This window comes from Mus musculus, chromosome 5 (assembly GCF_000001635.26).
Source record: "Mus musculus strain C57BL/6J chromosome 5, GRCm38.p6 C57BL/6J".
NCBI classification, from domain to species: domain Eukaryota; kingdom Metazoa; phylum Chordata; class Mammalia; order Rodentia; family Muridae; genus Mus; species Mus musculus.
In genome coordinates, this window is record NC_000071.6 from 134,553,870 (window position 1) to 134,577,038 (window position 23,169).

The 23,169-nt window shown below is 48.3% G+C and overlaps 1 protein-coding gene and 1 non-coding gene across 10 annotated transcripts; one reads left to right on the plus strand and one right to left on the minus strand.

The window, feature by feature from the left end:
• Positions 1-3,384: 3,384 nt before the first annotated feature.
• Positions 3,385-23,169, minus strand: Syna (syncytin a). Of its 9 annotated transcripts, none has more exons than XM_011240877.3 (7): positions 23,039-23,168; positions 11,598-11,771; positions 10,655-10,850; positions 10,388-10,492; positions 9,817-9,944; positions 6,703-6,812; positions 3,385-6,359 (listed from the first exon to the last, which is right to left on the minus strand). In XM_011240877.3, exon 7 carries the CDS (start codon positions 6,222-6,224, stop codon positions 4,371-4,373), a length of 1,854 nt encoding a protein of 617 aa, XP_011239179.1. In that variant the 5' UTR covers positions 6,225-6,359; positions 6,703-6,812; positions 9,817-9,944; positions 10,388-10,492; positions 10,655-10,850; positions 11,598-11,771; positions 23,039-23,168; the 3' UTR covers positions 3,385-4,370. The 9 variants fall into 9 exon arrangements, with proteins under 9 accessions (XP_011239179.1, XP_011239176.1, XP_030110217.1 ...); XM_017320789.2 differs by lacking the exon at positions 6,703-6,812 and having other exon boundaries at positions 4,121-4,877; positions 5,823-6,359; positions 23,039-23,169; XM_011240874.3 differs by lacking the exon at positions 6,703-6,812.
• On the plus strand, positions 18,207-18,245 carry Mir7228 (microRNA 7228). Its single transcript, NR_106087.1, has one exon. It is a non-coding gene; the product is annotated as a microRNA 7228 (primary transcript).

Here is a 23,169-nt window from a genome sequence, read left to right on the forward strand (position 1 = left end):
AAGGTCTGAAGTTCAAATCCCAGCAACCACATGGTGGCTCACAACCACCGGTAATGAGATTTGATGCCCTCTTCTGGTGCGTCTGAAGACAGCTACAGTGTACTTACATATAATTAATAAATAAACAAACAAATAAATAAATCTTAAAAAAAAAAAAAAAGACTGTACACTGCTCTTTCAGAATCCCGGTAGGAGGAAGAAAGATCCTAAGTTCAAGGCCAGCTTTGGCCACATGATAATTTGGAGGATGGCCCAGGCTACATGAGTCACCGGGACAAGGATTTGTCCCCATGTGAGCCACCTGAGCATTCTGTTGGTGCCCTCAGCAGGCAGACAGAAGGAACCCCCAACTGACATGCCCCCAGGTGGACCCCCAGCAAGAATCTCCCTGCTAAACATCTGCTTTGGGCTATTGGAATCAGCTCCAAGAGACCCAGCTGGCTGCTCATGGGTGGAACCTCAAAGGGTGACTGATCTTTGGCCCTAGCTGTTGGCAAGCTGGTTCTAGCTGAGGAATCCTCCCCTTACTGGGGGATTTCTGGCAGGTACTCGGTATCTCAACCACGCCCCAGCTTTCGCTGGGGAACTCTAGGCCAGCACTCTATCCATGTGCTACATCTCCAGCCCCTTATATTTATTTTTGAGACAGAGCCTGACATACCCAGTGCTAGCTTTGAGTTCCCTCTGGTCTAGTTCTAAAAACCCACTTGCCTTTGCCTTTCCAGTGCTGAGATTCCAGTCATGTGCCATCATGTCTGGTCCTAGCCCATAATTTTGATATTCTGTGTGTATGTGGAGACAGGAATGGAATTCAGGACTTCTGGAATGCTAACTAAGCATGAGCTTTGGCACTGAGTTCTCCCCCAGCCATCTTTCTGAGGATTTTTCTGTTTGTTTTTTGGTTTGTTTTGTTTTGTTTCGTTTTTATTTGTTTTTCCACACTGGGTTTCTCTGTGTAGTCCTGGTTGTCCTGGAACTCACTCTGTAGACCAAGCTGGCCTCGAACTCAGAGATCTGCCTGCCTCTGCCTTCCAAGTGCTGGGATTAAAGGCATCCCCAATAGCTGATATATTTTGTTTTATTGAGATAGAGTCTCCCTATGTAGCCCTGACTGACCTAGAACCCACTATATGCACCAGGCTGGCCTTGAACTCATGACATTAGACTGCCTCTGCCTCCTCAATACTGGGAGTTAAGGGCACACACCACCATGTCTGACATGGATGATATTATTTTAATTATGTCTATGTGTGTGCTTTTGTGTAAGTATGTGCACTTGAGTGGGGGCACCTCCCAAGGCCAAAGGAGAGTTTAGAATTCCCCCGGAACCGGAGTTACAGGTGATTGTAAAGATCTATCCTCCTAATGTGGGTGCTAGGAACTGAACTCGGGTACTCTGCCAAGAGCAGCAAGCACTGTTAACCCCTAAGCCATCTTCCCAGCTGTCACCTCCAGCTCTTTGGTGGAATATTTTTCCAGTCTCCGAATTGCTATTTTAAGCTGAGCATAGTGCCCCAGGGATCCAGCACTTGGGGGACAGATGCAGGAGAATCTCTGTGAGTTCAAGGCCAGCCTGGTCTGCATGATGAGTTTCTGGACAGTTGGAGCTACACAGTGGAACCCTGTCTCCAAGTAAGTAAGTAGAAGCTGTTTCCGTGGAAACTGGAAGCCCTCTGCGTCCGGGTGGGCGTGGCGTCGCCATGGAGACGTCTGCTGAGCTGGCCACCACCCGACTGCTTCCAGAGAGGTGGACTTGGCTGGTCCGGGATTCTTCCTGCCCAGGAGGAAACCGAGCTTCAATGCCTCTGGTTAGTAGTACTGCTGATGGAGGAAGGGAAGCTGACGTCATCACAAGGACGCAGGGCTCTGTCGGCTATCTGCTGACCCGACCTGGCCTTCTGAGGTCTTGGGAGCTTTTTCTTGCGGCCTTCTGGGTTTCCTGAGAGTTGTCCCTCTGTAAATAGTTTCAGCTTTGTGAGATAAGGTCTCATTTATGTAGCCCAGGCTGACCTCAAACTCTCCAGCCTGCAGCCTCCGACCTCCGAGTGCTGGAATGACAGGCATGTAGTGTCATACTCACGGTCTCTGTGAGCGCTTTGACTGGTGACAGGGGGTCTTATGCTGTCTTCTTCCAGCCCTGTCCTAAGAACAGTACCAAGCCTAAGGGGACATCTGTTTAAAGATTTATTTTTAATTATGTGTATGTGTACGCACCCAAGTGCAGTTTTCTCTGAGTCAGACAAGAGATCAGGATTCCCTGGAGCCTGAGTTACAGCCCTGTGAGCTACCCAGTCTTGGTTGCTATGAACCAAACTCAGACAAGCAAACAGTCTTAACCATGAACCTATTTCTCCAGCCCTGTAAAGGGACATCTCTTTTGAGCATTTTGGGCCCTTCTAGGAATTCAGGCCATTAAGGCCCTTCTATTTCCTCCCAAAACACAGCAGCAAAGACAGATGGTGTGCTGGCTGTTTTTGTGTGTCAACTTGACACAGGCTTGAGTTATCACAGAGAAAGGAGCTTCAGTTGAGGAAATGCCTCCATGAGATCCAACTGTAAGGCATTTTCTCAATTAGTGATCAAAGGGAGGAGGGCCCCTTGTGGGTGGGACCATCTCTGGGCTGGTAGTCCTGGGTTCTATAAGAGAGCAGGCTGAGCAAGCCAGGGGAGGCAAGCCAGTAAGAAACATCCCTCCATGGCTGCTGCATCAGCTCCTGCTTCCTGACCTGCTTGAGTTCCAGTCCTGACTTCCTTTGGTGAAGAACAGCAGTGTGGAAGTGTAAGCCAAATAAACCCTTTCCTCCCCAACTTGCTTCTTGGCCATGATGGTTTTTTTGTTTTTGTTTTTGTTTTTTGTTTTTTGGGGTTTTTTGTTTTTTGTTTTTTGTTTTTTCGAGACAGGGTTTCTCTGTGTAGCCTTGGCTGTCCTGGAACTCACTTTGTAGACTAGGCTGGCCTCGAACTCAGAAATCCACTTGCCTCTGCCTCCCAAGTGCTGGGATTAAAGACATGCGCCACCACTGCCTGGCTGGTCATGATGTTTGTACAGGAATAGAAACTCTGACTGAGACAGATGGAATGTCACCAGTTTGTGACGCTCACTAAAAAATAAATAAATAAATAAATAAATAAATAAATAAAAGCTAGAGCTAAGTGTGGTGATGCATTCCTGTGTTCCCAGTACTCAAGAAGCTGAGGCAGGAGCATCGCTGTGAGTTTAGATCCAACATGGACATTTCATAAAAAAAAAAAGAAAGAAAGAAAGAAAGAAAGAAAGAAAGAAAGAAAGAAAGAAAGAAAAAGAATGCTGGATAAAATATCCATGCTGTTGTTCTCTGTACTACTTTTTGATTGCCGTGATAAAACATCATGACCAAAGCAACGTATAGCGGGAGGGTTTATTTGTTTTCCGGTGCTGGAGAGAGGAGTCTGTAACAGCGGGGAAGCATGCAGCAAATGGCAGACGAAACAGAAGCAGAACCACAAGCGCAAGGCAGAGATGGTAAACTCAGAGTACCCTTCCTCTAAGTTCTCAAAGCTCACCTCCAGAGGCACGCCTCCTCCATCATGGCCACACCCCACGCCTACGTGGGGGGGGGGGGCGACTCAGGATTCCACTGTTGGAGCCTATGGGGGACATTCTCCCCTAATAGGAAGGTCATGTGGCATGAGGTAAGACCACAGCCCACTCTCAAAATAATAGAGTTGCTTGTAAATTAAGTAAATTTAGCTTTCTAGAAAATTCTTATTTTGCTCATTTGGCTGCAGCAGAAGGAAAGGAACTGCATTCGAGGCATCTCCTTGTCTCTGGAACTGGGGAGTCAACATCATCCAGACAAATTCCTTTGGTTGAGAAGCCCCCAGGGTGGTGGCTGCAAGGCCCAAGGCAGGGGTGGGGCAAACAAGGACTTAAGCAGCTTCTTCAACAGGACAGGTTTAATCTGAGATAAACCTTGGGAAGGGAGGACTCCAGATCCGGGGGAAACCAGAAAGCTCGCTGTCCGCTAACAGACTGGGAAGCGAAGTTGGAGGGATGGGGGTGGGGTGGGGTGGGGTGGGGTGGGGTGGGGTCAAAAGCAGACATGATCAAAGAGTCATGAACCACACCACGACTGGAGTGTGTAGGTGATCATAAATATCATAAACATCTCCAATGGGCAGCCATTATCAGGGGGCAAGGGGTGTCAGGCATCTAGAAAAACCAGCCTAGAACGATTATTGTGGTTTGGGGGAAACTACCACCGTTTAAGCAAAATGGATTAGTTCTTGCAAGTGGCAAGGCTGTGGCTAACACGGATGGGTGTTCTTTTCTACAGATCCATAGATAGAGACAAGGTGGAAGTCGGTTATGGTTCACGAGCTCCTCCCTGCTAGACGGCATCCTCCTCCGGGGGCTCTTGGGGAAGTCTCTTGTACTGGGACTCTCGAAGCAGAAGGATCTTGTCCACGTGTCCTTCGGTGGTGGTGTGAATGAAAGAACTCATTCGCCGCGATACAGAATGAGTCAGGCAGTTAAGAAGACAAGGCCTGAAAACCAGCAGTACCAGGATAAAGAGAATGGGAGCCATGAGGGAAGTCAACCAAGAGGGCAGCCAGGGTCCTAGCCCCAGCCACTGGATCCAAGAACTCGAGCTTGTGCCGAGTTCCGAGGCCCTTTCTCGAAGTTTCCTTGCCGCGTGCCGGACTACCCCGGACTGGTTTATGTAGAAGCAGCACTCTTCCTGGAGGAAGAGGCAGGTGCCCCCCCTCTCAGCCACAATGAGGTCCAGAGCTCTGCGGTTTTGGAGAACGACACCCGCCAGCGAGTCTATTTGGTCTTGGAGGCTGATGATGGAGGTGGCTATTTCATCTAGGCTGTCCGAGAGAGCCTTGGAAAGCTGTTGGAAATACACAGTTGAGGTGGTGATACCCGCGATGCCTAACCCCAGGGCAGAAGCAATGCCCAGGCCCGCGAGGAGAGGAAGGAGAGGAAGGGCTCGCTTCCGGCGAGAAGCGGGGACAGAGGAGGGAACTGTAGCAAAAAGCGGGACAGATATGGTTTGGTTGTTGGGAAGGAGTTCAATATCCGGGTATTGGAAGACAAGGGTACAGACGCCGGACCAATTGGCCGGGAGACAGACATAAGTTGAGTTTCCACAGAGGAAGAAAACACCAGAGGAGTTGAGGCAGAAGGAGTATGTTAAGGAGACAAGGTGGGAGAAGATATTTGGAGTGATACCGCCGTTTTTCTTAACAGTGGGTTCATATTCCCAGATTGAATATTGTCCAGAGAGGGCTGCCCCCATGAGGGGCTGGTACTGAAAGAGTGGATAGGGGTCTTTGTGTCCCTGGAGTTTAATCTTGAAGTATGTGGTGTCCACAGACAGGGTAATAGGGTGGCTCGAATTGTCCGGCTCGAATAGGGTGAGATTATAGCAGGTGCTAGCTGGGAAGGAAGGACAGGACCTCCAGGGGGTGGTGGGGTAGGTGTGGCAGTGGATGTCATCTATCGGGCAGGAGTAGTGAGGCATCCCTGAGTTCAGGGAAGGGGGTCCTGAAAAGCGTAAGGGGTTTCTCCATTTAGACCCTGGCATGGCCATTAATGGGGCGAATGCATAGCTGGAGGACAGATCTATGGATTGGTGGTTGGCAGAGGGGGAGAGCTGAAAGGTGTGATTGCAAAGAGAGGCAGGGAGTTTGCCCACGAAGGTGGCATGGTTTGAATTCTTGAAGAAGCGGGATATGCAGAGAGGGGCCTGGGAGGTGAGGATCGTCTGGGTGGAGAGTGAGCCCCATATGGGGCGCTGGGCAGATTCATAGACGTGGTCATCGGGGTATCTCACCGAGGTGATCCGAGAAAGTATGGGAAGTATGCCTGTCACGCTGGTGATCTGAAGGAAAGCAATGGCCCGCTGGTCAGGGTTGACAAAAGAGGAGTGGGGAGTCAATGGTTGGAAATTCTGGAGGCGCCTCTCAAGGTCGGTGATAGGGTATGGGCCGGAGAGGGTCCGGGCTGAGTACATGATTCGAAGTTTCATGGGTGTCTCTGTCCAAGTCCTTAGTGGGGCTGGCATGGCTAGAGAGCGCTGGGTTTGGATGGATAAGCAGACCCAGCAGTTGGAAGAGAAGGAAGAGTTAGCCTCCTGGAGGAGGTGTTGAGTGAGGTTTACCAGGGGCATCCAGCTGTCCGAGTAGGCAGAGGAACAAGGGAACAGGAGGAGACAGAAAACCCAAGGACGAACCATGGCTCTTCAGGAGTGGCCCACGGCAGTGGGAGGCACAGAGATGCTGTCCTGAGAGTTCCAAAGGCAAGGCTTCGCTCAGTCCAGGAGTGACGGAAAAGTCAGGGAGGCGCCCGGTTGTGCTTATGGAGGTTGGACCTAGGTGAGTAGAAACAAAGAGGGGGAGGGTCATCAGGGGCTAGTCTTAGTGTTAGGGTCTGCCCCACTTTTGAGCTTTGACTTAGCCAGCAGCAGATTCCCTTTAACTTGTCTTCTGTCGAGCCCCCTAGGTGTAGCCTTGGGCTACTTTGGTGGTTAGCTATGGCTGCCAGGGGTGAATAGCTACTGCTGCCAGAGGCAAGCTAATAGCCTGATTGAGTTTGTAGATTAATTTGCAATTATAGATGTCATTTTGTGAAGGGAGAGATCCCTTCTCTTGCTAAAGGCAGGCATGAGAGTGGAGGATGTGGTGTGTGTATTTGGAGTCAGTGTAGACACCAACCTTTCGGTACTGTAGTGTCAGGGTCCTGGTCAGAGCAATGGGCTCTGCCTGCTTTGTGGTGACGGGTTGCAGAATTTTCTCTGTCCAATCACATCAGGGCAGTGGCAGGCCTGTGATTGGACAGGAAAAGGGAGGCGGAGCTAAGAGTTTGGACAGAGAAAGGTCGTTGGAAGGGAGGAGGGAGAATGGAGTTACATTTAGATAACATTGGTGTTATCTAAAGGTTAGAATAATTGGGTTAAAGTTTTACCAACTGGCTCTGAAATTATTGTATTGGCATCTTGTAAAATGTGATATTATTACTACATAAATCTAATGGTTAACTCTAAGCTTAAGAGTCTTACTTAATCCTACCGGGTAATTAAGTGTTGAGATGGCTAACCAGGGGTGTTGTGTGAGTCAATGTGTGGAACCGCACCCAGTCCTAGAGATGACCCGGCGGGAGCGATAATCTGGCGTGGGAGAGTTGGCGGCGGCAGGAGTGAGGGAGCGTGGCCTGGCCTCACTGAGAGTTGGCGGGTTCTTTTTTTGATATTTCCCGCAACCGTGATGTGGTGCATGGGGGTGTGAGAGGTGTTGAAACTCTAAGGACAATTGGCATAACCTGTGACAATTGGCATAGCCTTAAAAAGCCCTTATGGATATACCAATTAGAGGGTGTCAGCAATAGGAACGTCTGCCAAGTGACTATAAGAATGTAGTGAGAAATCAGGGGGATCAGAGAGTGGGGGTCCCCTGTGAGGCTAAAGTCTGTAGGAAGGAAAGTGGATGGATTAAGAATTTTAGAGCTGCCTCCAAACGATGACACCATTGCATACACTAGTAAGCGTTTGCTGAAAGGACCCTGATATAGCTGTCTCTTGTGAGACTAGGCCAGGGCCTAGCAAACACAGAAGTGGATGCTCACAGTCAGCTATTGGATGGATCACAGGGCCCCCAATGGAGGAGCTAGAGAAAGTACCCAAGGAGCTGAAGGGATCTGCAACCCTGTAGGTGCAACAACATTATGAACTAACCAGTACCCTGGAGCTCTTGACTCTAGCTGCATATGTATCAAAAGATGGCCTAGTCGGCTATCACTGGAAAGAGAGACCCATTGGACATGCAAACTTTATATGCCCCAGTACAGGGGAACGCCAGGGCCAAAAAGTAGGAATGGGTGGGTAGGGGAGTGGGGGGGAGGGTATGGGGGACTTTTGGGATAGCATTGGAAATGTAATTGAGGAAAATATGTAATAAAAAATATTTAAAAAAAAAAAGAATTTTAGAGCTGAGTATGGAAGGATGGTTCAGTGGTTAAGAGTACTGGCTGCTCTTCCAGAGGACCCAGGTTTGATTCTCAGCATTCACGTGGTGATATGCAAATATCTGTATCTCCAATTCCAGGGAATCTAGCGCCCACTTCTGGACCCCATGGCTACTTCATGCACATGACACAAACAGACATGCAAGTCACTCATGCAAATAACAAAATAAAATATCTTTTAAAAAGTTTTACAGCAGCTGGGTGTGGTGGCGCACGCCTTTAATCCCAGCACTCGGGAGGCAGAGGCAGGTGGATTTCTGAGTTTGAGGCCAGCCTGGTCTACAGAGTGACTTCCAGGACAACCATCCCTGGGTTAGACTGTCCAGGTTAACTGAGTAGACATTTGGGTGTGAGGGGCTGCCCAGGTAAGTGTACAAAAGTCTTGACAAGAAGGACCAAGATGGCAGCACAAAGATGCTAAGAGCCTTTGCTCCTCTTGCAGAGGACTCCGGTTCTGTTTTCAGCACCCATTTGGTGGCTGACAACCATCTGTATGTAACTCTAGTTCCAGGGAATTGATTCTATGCCAACTTCTGACCTCCTTGGGTACCAGGTATACAAGTAGTATACACACATAAATGCAGACAAGACATTCACACACATAAGATAAAATAAATATTTTTAAAATAATGATGATAATATTAGCCAAGAAGAACAGTAGATAAAGTGTCTTTGAGATTGAGGACTGAGGAGGCTGGAGAGATGGCTCAGTGGTTAAGAGTGCTGACTGCTCTTCCAGAGGTCCTGAGTTCAATTCCCAACAACCACATGGTGGCTCACAACCATCTGTAATGGGGATCTGATGCCCTCTTCTGGTGCGTCTGAAGAGAGCTATAGTGTACTCATACACACAAATAAATAAATCTTAAAAATAAATAAAAAGAGATTAAGGACTGAGGACTGGAGAGATGGCTCAGCGGTGCTCAGCGGTTAAGAGCACTGACTCCTTCCAGGGTCCTGAGTTCAATTCCCAGCAACCACATGGTGGCTCACAACCATCTGTAGTGGGATCTGATGCCCTCTTTGGGTGTGTCTTAAGAGAGTGGCAGTGTACTCACATACATAAAATAAATAAATCTAAAAGAAAAGAATAAGAACTGAGAAATGAGGGTTGGGTAGAGGATGGCAGGACCACTGGATGGACAGGAATTACTAATTAGGACTAATTAGGCTTTCGTCTTGGAGTAGGCGGTAGGAGACATCTGGCGTTTGAGCTGCCAGGATGGGGATGCCAAGGAGAGTTAGTAGGTGGTAAAATGGAGCCCACCAGGAGTCTGGCCATCATAGGCTGAAGTTCCCTGCACTCCCAGGGATCCGGGAGTGGGTGCTGAGCTTGCTGACCAGGGCAGTGAGTTCCTCCCTTAATTAGGGGTGGGGTGGGAAGCAATGGAGGGAAGGAAGTTGCTCAGTCTGAGGATGAATGCAGGGCAGGATGGCTGTGGAAGAGTAGGAAACAGAGTCCTCAGAAAGGGGTGGGTCTGGGTGACAGAGCAGCAGACAAGAGGCTGCTGTGTGGGGCAGGCTGCTGTGTGTGGGCTTTGTGAGAAGAGGCATAGAACTCTCTAGAATGCTGCCTCCCAGGAGAGGGCTTGGACAACCAGGAGTGACAGACAGACAGGAAGGCATGGGAAACGGAATGCCCAAACAGGCGATGTGGCATTGGTCTGACTGCTTAGATTTCCTAGGTATGTCCTTCTTCTCCCTTAAGAGGGGAGGGAATTCATGTTGGGGTCCAGCCAATCCCGACAAAACTGAATAAGCAGCACCCCTATATCCAAAAAAAAAACCACCCCACAATGTAATCTTACCAGCTGTTCACAGGTTAGCTCGGCTCCACGGAGGCCGGTAGATGAGGGAACCGACCCCTGGTCCCAGCCAGCCGTAATCCCACAAGCTTGCCAGGCCGGAGTCCAGGCTCGGCTCGGACTGTTGGGACCTGGTAGAGAAAGAGGCAGTCTCTGGGCAACTAGAGCTGAATGCAATCTGGGTTTGAATGTTTTTCAACCCACGTAGCAGGTGGAGGCAAAATGGCATCCCAAGAGTGGGGCAAGCTCTCTGGGGTGAGCGAGTCAGTCTTTTAGGTTTTGATACTCCTTTCTCGGATCAGATGCCCTCCCCTTAGTCCCCTGTAGGAGCCTCCAAAGGTCAGAGGACAGACAAGGAAATGGGCAGCTCCTACAGTAGAGGTCTCTACATGGGAAAGCCAGAGTGATCCCTGCTTATAGAGCAGAGGTAGTTATAGGAGTGGGGGGGGGAAGTGGGGGGGGGGACGGGAAGGAAGGGATAGGGGATGGGAGTCCAAAGCTTCCAATGCCAGGACTGATTACAGAGTGGAGCAGGAAGTGAAAAAGGGTGCCAGGTGGGCGTGGTGGCACACACCTTTAACCCCCGCACTGGAGAGGCAGAAGCAGGTAGACCTCTGTGTGTTACAGGGCAACTTGGTCTACCTAGTGAGCTCCATCTTCAAGGATGTACAGCAAGACTCTGTTTCACAAACAAGACAGAGTGTCAGGTGGTCACAAACATCTCTCATGACCACTTATTCTCAAGTGTTGCTGGGTGCTAGGAGGATTCTAGAAAAACAAGCCTGGATTAATGCTGATTAAGCAATAAATAATGCCAGTGATTGTGATTTAGGCAAACTACCATCAATAATTTCACCCAGATGGAAGAAAATTTCAAGTTGTCATAGCCTTGGCTGACAGTGGTGATCCTGGTTCCAGTTTGCTGCAGGAATTCATGCCAGGCATGTAGTGGTCCACGCCTTTAAATCCCAGCACCGACTGCTCTTCCAAAGGTCCTGAGTTCAAATCCCAGCAACCGCATGGTGGCTCACAACCATCTGTAACAAAATATGATGCCCTCTTCTGGAGTGTCTGAAGACAGCTACAATGTACTTACATATAATAAATAAATAAATAAATAAATAAATAAATAAATAAAATCCCAGCACTCAGGAGGCAGAAGCAGGCAGATCTCTCTGAGTTCAAGGCCAGCCTGGTGTACCTGGTGAGCTCCACGCTAACTGGACTGGACTACATTGTGAGATCCTGTTTCACACAAAGCAAAAAGAAAAGAATCCTTTCCCTAGGGAGACAGAAACAATATCTACTCACTTCACGTAATATCCCAAATGACGGGACTAGAAAGTAGGTCCAGTGGTTGAGAGCAAGAACCTGTGTTCTTGCAAAGGACCCAGGTTCAATTCCCAGCACCCATATGGGGGCTTACAGTCTCTTCATACAGGCATTTGGTGCAAGGTTATACATGCATGCAAAACACTTAGACATGTGAGATAATAAAAAATAAATCTAGGGGCTGGAGATATGGCTCAGTGGTTAAGAGCACTGACTGCTCTTCCAAAGGTCCTGAGTTCAATTCCCAGCAACCACATGGTGGCTCACAACCATCCGTCCCAAGATCTGGTGCCCTCTTCTGGACTGTCTGAAGACAGCTACAGTGTACTTACATATAATAAATAAATAAATCTTAATAAATAAATAAATCTAAAAGAAGAATCTCAATGACCAACCAAAGCGTGATTCCGCCAAAGGTAACCTTGGGGAACCCCTGAGTTTATCCAGCTTACCGGCAGAGTGCGGGTGATCCCGATGCAACTTCGATGGACAGGCTTCATCCAGCATAGATGACGGCTTGTTCGTGCCCAAGTAGACTGAGATTCTTCAGTTAATTTTCCCCAGTTTATATATTCTCGCATGACCTCAGACCACATCTCCAGGCTACGTATAATTAGAGCATAGTTCTGTGGGAGGAATGGTTGGAATCTCAGGTGAGGGTCCAATGGCCCTCCCACACCTTCCTTCTAAAGGGCAATGTGGAGAAGGGTCAACAGGACCGGTCCTGATGGGCTCTTGTAGCAGATGTAAACAGGAGTTCCCGAAAGAAACCGCATCTCACCCAGAACCCTCTGCAGGCCTGCTCAACCATTTAGAACATCTTAAGTTTGTGGTGAGGTGGGAGTGTTGCAGGCCAGAGCCTAATTAAAACTTATCTTGGGCTATCTTTAGCCTTCCTCTTTTTAGCCATTCCTTGCCCCGCTCTGTACCTGACCTAATATCCTCATGACTATCAGGTGGGGCGTTTGAAATGTATGAGCTTAGCAGGCAACTAGCTTGCTCAACCCAAAGGCTAAGGCTGTCTTCAGATAGCATTTGAACCTTATAAGAGAGGTCTCCCAGCTATGCTGTAATCCGCCACTCTCACGTTTCCACCGATGTAATTGAAAAAATAAACTGGAGCTTGGGAGATGGCCGTGCAGTTAAGAACACTTACTGTTCTTGCAGAGGACCCAGGTTTGGTTCCCAGAACCCACCATGACAGCGCACATGACAGCTGCCTGTATATAACTCCAGTCCCAGGAGTGTCTGGTGCCTTCTTCTGGTGTCTGTGGGCACCAAGCACACACATGGTACACACATACATGCAGGCAATCACTCAAACACATAAAGTAAATAATAAATCTTTAATGAGAAAGGCATGTTGGTTTATAACTTTCTTTGCTCTGTTTCTATAAAAACTTAATGAAATGGATGCCTACTTGGAAGACAGAATTTTGAGGAACCTTAAATCTATGTTCTCAGCCACCATCACTCATATCTGGCCTCAGAAGAAGCCATCTCCTATCCCCGTGAACTGCGCTGTGTCTTTGTATCCACATGGGCACAGTTGATCTAAGAGCAATGGAGGCCCCTTTATTGGAAGGACCACATTCTACAGCAGTGGTTCTCAACCTTCCTAACGCTGCGACCCTTCAGTACAGTTCCTCATGTTGTGATGACCCCCCCAAAACAGAACATTATTTTCGTTGCTTCTTCATAACTGCAATCTTGCCACTGTTATGGATCGTAATGTAAGTACCTGATATGCCATCCCCAGAGGGGTCATGACCCATGGGCTGAGAACCAGCCTTTTCCTGTTACTCCAGGAACCTTGGCTTCTTGGACAAGCATTACGCTGTCTGGTTTGGCCTTTCTTGGATTACCTCATCCTCTCCCAGTTCTTCATGAGCCTCAGGTATCACTACAATCCTAGTGCCTGGGTATCAGGTGTTTCAGAGCCACTAGGCGGTCATTGGTTCAACTGCTGTGGCATTTCAGAAGGGACTCCACAGTGCCTGATGCAGAACAGGACTAAGGAACAGCAGACCCGTTACCCTGAAGTGGCTTCACCACGTATCACCGCTTCAGCCCACAAACGGGGCCAGCGCATGAGGACACGGTCCCTGTGAGCATCGAGACCCGCAGTGAAATGACCCAGAGAGAAACAAGAGTGAAAACTCAATTCAACTCTTCAGCTTGACTTAGCCGGGCCGCATCTCTTGAGACTCCCAGGACTGAAAAAAAAGAGGGCGGTGGATAAATCCTGTTTGCCCAGGAAACCTCTCCCACCGCGGTTCTCCCAAAGGCTGCGCCTTCTCTCTCCTGCCCTCTAACCAGCACGGGCTCTGAGCACTGGGACCTCTCGGCCTCACCTCTGCCTTCCCAGCCTCATGGGGCTAACTAGAGCCGTGTGCCCCACGCTCTCTCCATGTGACCTTGAACCACAACTTTTGCCACCTTCACACGTTAATCTCCCTCTCTGCAAAATGGGAACACCTCCCCCCCCCCACAGGAATTGTGGGGGGGGCACCAAAGAGATAACCTTCTTTCTAAAGCTTTTCATACACTCACAACCTGGTACGCTGGAAGTAACATCACACCCCCACTCTGCTCTGGGGTTCCTCATCCCTCTTTCCCCACAGTCTGAGTTCTGCCTGCCAAACTTTCAGTTACCCACAGCCAACCACTGTAGTCCGAAAGTAATGAAACGGGAACCTCTGGAAATGTCAGGCATGTAATCTCAGAACTTAATAGGCAGAGATAGGAAAAGTGAAAGCTTGAGGCTGACCTGAGCTATGTAGTGAGATTCCCAGTCTCTGTCTCTCTTTGTGTGTGCATGTGTCTCTCTCTCTCACTCACACTAATTCATAAATGTACGTTTTTAAGTAGGATAGTGGAATCTTTCACATCCCTGACATGCATCCATCTTGCCTGGGATGTTAATCACCTCTTTGTGAAGTGTATCCATGGAGTATACCTTACCCTTCTGCTGAGTGTAACTTGAATAGCTTGACTGACATGCACGGTGTCCACACTGTATACACAACCCTGTCCGTTAGTCATTTGGTAGCTATCTGAGTTATCAAATGGATTGTTATCCAGTGTCTCTGAAGCTTTGACCCACCCCCCTCCGCTCCCCAGAGAAGAGAAAAGGCTACAGGCCTAACCTGATTGGTAACAGACTCCCAACTACCCACCAATTATTTGCATATCCATGCCCTGAGACAGTAGCACTTGTGTGGGAGGGGGAGGGGGAGGGGGGTCCCTATCAGTAGACAAATGGCTGCCCTACAAGTGGGAAATCCGATCCCTAGTCCAGAGAGAGTATATAGACAGCTTGAGACCAATAAATGAAAGTCAGAGAACCACTGAGAGGAGATACTCAGACTGGAGAAAAGCCTGGGTCTGTTGGAAGTGAATGGCCTATAATCTAAGCCCTGTGTTCACTCAGTGTGTGCCTCTCTGCCCTGGTGTTCTGCCTTCATGTCTGTGTGAGAGTGTCAGATCCCCTGGAGCTAGAGCTACAAGACAGTTGCAAACCACCATGTGGATGCTGGGAATTGAACTTGGGTCTTCTGGAAGAGTAACCAGTACTCTTAACTGCTGAGCCAACTCTCCAGTCCCTCCTGGGGTCTCACAAAGCCACCAAAGGACAAAAGAGGATGTGTTAGCTAAAATACCAGACAAAAACAACTTAAGGGGTGGAGGGTTTATCCAGGAGCATGAGGTCTGCATTCATTCATTACCCTTATAGCCAGACCCCTCCCTGCCCCTGATGCTGCTCATTTTCAGTGTGACCTCACCTCTGTTCATCCAATTTGGAAACCCCCTCACAGAGTGCCCAGAGTTCTCTCTGAGGTGATCCTAAATTCCTCAACCTGGCAATCAAGATGGCGTCTGTGTAGGAGATGGGGACAGGAGAGCTCTGGGACACAGTGACCGTTGCTGTCCCAGAGGCAGGACTGTCAGGAACACATTTGTATGAGAGGCAGAAGTGAGGCTCCAGCCAGGCACATCTCTGCCTTCCAGGAGCCCACACAGCTGGAACCAGGCGTGCTCAGAGCCGAGCTGTGGAGCAACACCCACACAATTGATTCATCACCCCCTGCCTTGACAGCTACATCCTCTCAATCCTCTAAGGAGGGGTCCATGCTGACCTCCATTGCATCGCCTTGCCCCCCCTCCCCCCTTACAACGCCTTGTAGCCATGGCCCCCAGGATGTGGCAGGGAAGGCAGGTCAAGAGCAGGGCTTCCAACAGTCCCTGGTCCTCTCTCCTTCCCTAAGTCCAGAACACTCACGCTCGCGTGTGCACATACACACACACTGGCACACAAATGGGCCTCAAGGGTAGACTGCCACAGCAGACCTGATTTCTAGCACATTCCCAGATGGTCCTTTTTAAGTGGGAACTTCCTGTTTTGTTTTCCGCCCACAATTTTTTTTTTTTTAAATTTGAGTCAGAGTTACAGTTTGTAGCAAAGGCTTGCCTGGAACTCTCTCTCTGTAACCCAGATTAGCTACTGGAAGTGGTCCTCCTGCCTCAGCCTCTCCAGTGTGATTACAGGCATGAGCCAACATGCACATAGTGTTTCTTCCTTTCCTTTTTTACAAGATTTCTTTATTTTCATTTTATGTACATTGGTGTTTGGCCTGCATGTATGTCTGTTGAGGGTGTCAGATCCTTTGGAACATCCAATTACAGACAGTTGTGAGCTGCCATGTGGGTGCCCGGAATTGAACTCCGGTCCTCTAGAAGAACAACCAGTACACTTTAACCCCTGAACCATCACTCCAGGCCCCTAACAGTGGTTCTAAACCTTAACTTCCTTTCCCATGAATCAGCAACAGGAACAAAATGTTTCAGGTTACCAACTCTGTGAGGCCAGTTTCAAAATGAGGGACATTTGGAATGCTTTTTGATTTTGGGCCGAAATTAAAATGAGAAGCAAGGCTGGAGAGATGGCTCAGCAGTTCTGAGTATGCGCTGCTCTTGCAGAAGACCTGAGTTGGGTTCCCAGCACCCAGGACTGGCAGTTTGCAGCAGCCTGTAATCCCAGCTCAAGGTGGCTCAGTGCTTTTGCTCCCCTTGGGTACCTGCACTCACTCACACGGTACACACACACACACACACACACACACACACACAAATACATCTTTTTTAAAAAATAGAGCATGGTAGCACACGCATAATCCAAGGTCTCAGCAGGCAGAAATGCAAGAATCATGAGTTCAAAGCCAGCCTGAGCTTTACTGAGATCTTGTCTTTAAAAAAAAAAAAAATAAGCCGGGCGTGGTGGCGCATGCCTTTAATCCCAGCACTCGGGAGGCAGAGGCAGGCGGATTTCTGAGTTCGAGGCCAGCCTGGTCTACAAAGTGAGTTCCAGGACAGCCAGGACTACACAGAGAAACCCTGTCTCAAAAACACCAAAAAAAAAAAAAAAAAAAAAAAAAAAAAAAATAGGCACAGGATGTGGCAGTGTGCACCTCTCGTTCCAGCACTTGGGACATGCATGCAGGAAGTTCAGAAGGTTCAAGACCTTTCTCAACTGCATGATGAGTTCAAGGTCAGCCTGGGCTACCTTGGGAAAGAGCCACTCTAAACATTCCTCTCTACCCCTCTAGCTATAAAGTGTCCGACTTGATTATTCTACTACAGAAAGATTAATGAAAGTCAGCCTGGCAGTGGTGTTGCATGCTTTTAATCCCAGCACTTGGGAGGCAAAGGCAGGCGGATTTCTGAGTTCGAGGCTAGCCTGGTCTACAAAGTGAGTTCCAGGACAGCCAGGGCTACACAGAGAAACCATGTCTCGAAAAACCAAAATCAAAAAAAGAAAAGAGAAAAAGAAACCAAAATAAATAAGTAGATGGATGGAGAGAGAGAGAGAGAGAGAGAGGTCTTTGCTGTGTAGGGGCTTACACTTAAAATCTCAGCACTTGAGAAGCTGAGGCAGGAGTATTGCTTCAAGTTGGAGGAAAGCCTGAGCTATACGGAGACCCTATCTGTAAGATAAACTAGAACGGCCAGGCACAGTAGTCCACACCTTTAGTCCCCGGATTTGGAAGGTAGAGACAGGTGGGTCTGAGAGTTTGGGAGGCTGCGCAGGGAAACTATCAAAAACAAAGCCAAGGGCTTGGAGAGATGAATCCGCAGTGAAGAGCGCCGGCTACTCCTCCAGATGACCCGAGTTTGGTTCCTAGCACCTACATGGTGGTAAACAACTGTCTGAAACTCCAGTTCCAGGGGATTCGACGCCCTCTTCTGGCTCTCAAAAATACTGTATGTATGCAGTACCTAGACAGATATGCAGGCAAGACACTTCCACACATAAAATAAGCATAACAAAAAATAACAAAATTAGCAAGGTCTGTGAGTGGAGCTCAGTGGGTAGAGTGCTTGTCGAGTTCCCCGCCAGCAAGTGCTCGCCAGCTCGCCAGAAGTGAGAGCAGTGGCGAGCACCTCTAATCTCAGTACTGGACAGAGATAGATGGAGGCAGGAAGAGCTGAAGTTCAAGGTCGTTTTCAGATCCGAGTTCCAGGCCAGCTTGGACTACATGGCACTCAGTATAAACAAACAAACAAACAAACAAACAAACAAATAATGTGTTTTTGAAGGAATCGAAAAACAAACTAACCAAAGAAAAAGAAAACAAGAGATTGTTAGTTGTTGTGTCCCTCTGGAAACAGACCTGTGAACAAAGCTTGATGTTCTAATTCCAGGAAATGGCCAAGAGATACAGAAACTACTATAAAAATCTCCCGCCTCTGGTCTCCTTGACCGCGGATGAAAAGTCCCTCGAAATCCCATACGGGAGGCTACAGCAACCAAAATATTAAACCACCTCTGGTCCCTACCAGCTGGCTGGCCTGGGTTTCTTCCCTTCTAAGCTTAGCCTAGAAACTCATATTTTATTCATGAAAATTGAGGCTCTGGGAGGCCTTGGCATAAACAGGATGTAAATATTTGCAAGCGGTTGAGGGAGAGGTGATATTTGAGCAGGGGCTGTCCAAAGCCGAGATGCGTGGGACAATGCTTACTTTGAGACCCGCCCACTTCCACCTCCGCTAAAGGGTGAAACTGGCGACCTGAACAGATGTCGCAGTGTTCGGTCTCCAGTGTTTGGAGCTCAGGTTTGAGATTCCAGTGTCCTTGAAGTGAGATTCGGGCTATTCTGTAACCCTTCCTTGCGTTCTGCCCTCCTAACCCCTAGGGTTCCTCTTCCCTCCCGCTGATTTCAGACTCTCAAAACAATTCTCACAGAAGTCTTGTTCCCACCCTCCGTAGCTCCCTTTGCTGTACCCAGGAGGGTAAGAGTAGGGACTATGGGGTGGGGCACGGTTGGAAGCGGGGTGCATGTTGGGGGTTGATATTCTAGACAAGGGAACGCTATCACTGAGCTGTGCCCCGCCCCTTTCTTACTTTTTTCTTTCTTTTTTCCTAGGTTTTACGTAGTCCAGAGTTTCCCCGGACCTCACTATGTAGGGAAAGATAATATTGAAATCCTGATCCTTCCACCTCCATGTCCCACGTGCTGGGATTATAGGCACTGGCCACCCTGCCTCTGTTTATGGCTACCTCACAACTGGGCCAGCTAGAGTGGCTTTATCCTGAATTCTTGTGTTCCCCATGGCAGCTGCGGAAATTCCAGCACAAGGTCCCCAAGGTCTCTCCATGAACAGGAAGTGACACCTAAGGGATTGACAGCCCCAGAACTCTGTTTGCAGCTAGCTTCACTGGGCTTGCCTCTCCGAGGTTAACTTGACCCGGCTGGGAGCTTCCTGGGGGAAACACTGGTGGCCTGGGAGGTGGAGGAGGATCGCCTGCCTCCTGTAAGACTTCCCCTCTGCACCATAGCTCCTGCTGAGACATTCCCCTGAAACTACCATTAACTAGGTCACAAGGTAGCCTTGGGCTTTCTGTCCCAGCTTCCAAAAAGTAACTACTCAACAGGGACATCATCCCAGATGTCAATTTGAAAAAAAACTGTCGCGTGAGCTTCATGTGAGAAAAGGGAAATGAGCCAAGAAGGCAAGGTTCATGGCCTGAGCCTTCTCGGGTACAGGTTCCCATACACCACTGGTGGGTTCTCATACTCCACTAGCTGGAGGGACCAGGAAGGGGAGGGTCACCCGGGCTGCCTGTAGCCCAGGCTGCACAGGAAGCTGACCGACCCTATTTTCAGACAGAGTCTCCTGTAGTCCAGGCTGTACTCCTGACTCCCCATAAACTTAGAGTGGCTTAGAACTTTCTATCCTTCCAACTCTACTCCTGGGTCCTGAGATTAAACCCAGCTCCGACCGCACCCAGTTTATACAGTGCTAAGGATGGAACCCAGGGCTTTGTACATGCTAGGCAGGCATTCTGCCAACCGGGCTACAGCCCTACCTCCAGTTGTATTCACTTTAACTCCCCATAACCCCCCATGCCTTGGGTTTTGTTGTTGTTTTGAGGTCTTACTTCGTGGGGATCCTTCTGCCTTGGCCTCTGTAGTGTTACTGTCATACCTGCCTTGGGACACCTCTGTTTTGAAGAAGGATCTAATTTTAGTTTTTGAGTCATGGTCTCAGGTAATCCTAGATGGCCTTGAGATCTCTAGGTAGCTGAGGATGACCTGAGTCTTATGTCCTTATGTCCGCTAAGATTGAGACTCCAGGCATGAATCACTCTGGGTGGGTTTGATGCATTGCTGGGCATGAAAACCAGTGCTCCAGGTGTGTTAGGCAAACGCTCTACCCACTGAGCTATAGCCTCAGCACCCCCTCCCACCAATGCATCTTTACAAAAAAAAACTTCCCGTGGGTGTGTGTATGTATGTGTGACTACACAAGTGTGTGTGTGTGAGTGTGTGTGTGTGTGTGTCAAGAGTGTGGAAGTGAGAACAGCTTGCAGGAGTCAGTCCTCTCTTCCCATTGTGTGTGTCCTGGAGGCTGAAATAAGGCCCCCAGCCCTGGCAGAAGCTCTTTTACCCATCATTGTTTTGGGTTGTTATTTTATGGGTATGAATCTTTTGTCTGCATGTATGCATGTGCCTGGTCCCTGTGGAAGCCATAGACAGAACTAGTTCCCCTGGACCTGCATGGCTTTGACCACCATGTGGGTGCTGATGGATCCTGGTCCTTGGGTGCTCTCTTAAGTTAACCTTTTTTTGAGTCTCACTGGCCTGGAACTCAACAAGAAGGGAAGGCTGCCTGGCCATTGAGCCCTGGGGATGTCTCTGCCTGGTTTTGCCTCTTCAGAACTGGAGTTGAAAACATGCACCAGCCAGGCATGGTGGCACACGCCTTTAATCCCAGCACTCAGGAGGCAGAGGCAGGCGGATTTCTGAGTTCGAGGACAGCCTGGTCTACAGAGTGAATTCCAGGACAGCCAGGGATACACAGAGAAACCCTGTCTCAAAAACCCAAAAAAAAAAAAAAAAAAAAAAGAAAGAAAAGAAAAGAAAACATACACCAATACACAAAACTTTCATTCCTTTCCTTTTCTTTTTTCTTTTTTACATATCAGATATCCCACATATCAGATTACATTAAAATTCATAACAGTAGCAAAATTGCAGTTATGAAGTAGCAACAAAATAAGTTTATGGTTGGGGGTCACCACAGCATGAGGAACTGTGTTAAAGGGTTGCAGTGTTAGGAAGGTTAAAAACTGCTGGCTTAGATTGTCTTTGCTTAGTCTCTGTCCTTTCATAGACATATACAACGTACCTAATGGAACCCATCCCCACCCACCATCTCTCCCTGAGTCCCCTCATAGCCCACAGCCCTTCATATCTCCTTAATCTTTTAAACCTCATGGGGGCCAGTCAGTGCTGCCCGCACTTGCCTTGGTGGGGGGCCATTCACGACAGTATGGAGACATAAACAGGAGCAACACTCAGAACTAAACTGACTCTTGGGCTGCTGGAAAGATGGCTCAATGGTTAAGAGTGCTTGCTGGTCTTCCAGAGGACCAGAGTTCAGTTCCCAGAGCCTAGGTCTGGTGCTTTAGGGAACCTGACGCCCTCTTCTGGCTCCCTTGGGCATCTGCATGCACATACACATAAACAAACAAACAAACAAACAAAACAAAATAAAATCAATCTGAAAAAGGAAATTGATTCTCTCTTCCCCAGCTGCTATCAATTACCAATGGCTGAGGCATTGTGAACCCCTCCCCCGTCTTTTCTGGGGCTTTGTTTCTTTGAAAAGAGGATCTCACTTTGTAGGCCTCATCAGCAGGCACTGGCTAGCTATATAGACAAGGCAGGCTATGCTCAAAACTCAAAGATCCACCTGCCTGTTTCTCCAGAGAGTACTAGGATTAAATGCACCACTATGCCCATCCCTAGCTTTTCTTTCTTTGAGATGGGGTCATGCTGCTAAGCAGGACCTCAAACCCAATGTGTAGTGGAGGGCATATGAGTCCCTGCATCCCATCCCCAGCACACCAGGAGTAACTGTGGATACTTGACATCCCAGCTCTTAGGACATGGGGGCAGGAGGGGCAAGAGTTCAAGGTCACCCTCAGCCACATAGACACTTCTAGGCCAACTTGAGCTACCTGAGACCCTAAGTTTTTGGTTTTTGGTTTTGTTTTGTTTCTTTTTAATTAGGGGGTTGGAGAGATGACTCCCTAGTTAAGAGCACTTGCTGCTCTTGCAGAGGACCTGGACCTGGGTTCCATTTCCAGCCTGCATGGAGGCTCATATCTGTCCTTTTTTTGTTTTTTGTTTTTTTGTTGTTGTTTTTTCGAGACAGGGTTTCTCTGTATAGCCATGGCTGTCCTGGAACTCACTCTGTAGACCAGGCTGGCCTCGAACTCAGAAATCTGCCTGCCTCTGCCTTCTAAGTGCTGGGATTAAAGGCGTGTGTCATCACTGCCCAGCCATATCTATCCTTAACTCTAGCTCCAGGAGATCCACGGCCTCTTCGGGCCTCTCCGGGTATCACACACACAAATGACACACATACATACATGTGGGAGAATACTTAAATACATAAAACAAAAACTAATATTTAGCAGGGTATGGTGGCATTTAATCTTATCACCTCCACCCAGGAGGCACACACAGGAGGATATCTGTTAGAGACTAGTCTGATCTATAAAATGAGTTCCAAGCCAGCCAGGTTACAGCGAGTCAAAAATAATAGCAATAAACATATTTATTTATGAGTCAGGAAATGGTGGGAAGCAGAGGCAAAGGCAGGTAGATTTCTGAGTTCAAAGCCAGCCTGGTCTACAGAGCAAGTTTCAGGATGGCAACAGCTATACAAAGAAACCCTGTCTTGAAAAACCAAGATAAAGAAACAAAATAGGGGCTGGCTCAGTGGTTAAGAACATTGACTGCTCTTCCAGAGGTTCTAAGTTCAATTCCCAGCAATCACATGGTGGCTCACAACCATATGTAATGAGATGTGATGCCCTCTTCTGGGGTGTTTGAAGGCAGCTAAAGTGTACTTGTATAAAATAAATAAGTCTTAAAAAAAAAAGAAAGAAAGAGAGAGAGAAAGAAAGAAAGAAAAAAAAAGAAAGAAAGAAAGAAAGAAAGAAAGAAAGAGATAAAAGGAAAAAAAAGAGAGAACCCAACCTAGGCAACTTGTGCTTAGAGGCTGGAGAGACTGCTCAGCGGTTCAGAGTATCTTTGCTTTTCTAGAGGACCCAGGTTCGAATCCCAGAACCCTCATAATGGTTCAAAACCATCTGTAACTTCAGTTTCAGGGGCTCTGACACCCTCTTCTGGTCGTCTAGGGCACCACATGCATGTGATACACAGACACACGTGTGGGTAAAATATACTCGTGAAATAAAAATTAAGATAAGATAAAATAAAATAAAGCAGGGCTGTGGTAGAGCACTGGACTGTCACAAGGCCCGGGCCCAATCCCTGGCATCCCAGACAGAGGAAAAGATAGAGCTGAACACCTATACCTGAACAGACATCAAGCTTCCGTAGCCTTTTCAATGGGACAGGCAGCAGATCTCGGGTGCAGGCTTGGCCGTAGGCCCGGCCGTGAGTGAGTATGTCTCTGTTTTGTTGTTTTAGGATCAGACCAGCAGCT

Bases quoted from the DNA above. Each gene is read 5' to 3' on its own strand.
- Syna (XM_006504404.4), bottom strand. From the start codon at position 6,224: ATGGTTCGTCCTTGGGTTTTCTGTCTCCTCCTGTTCCCTTGTTCCTCT.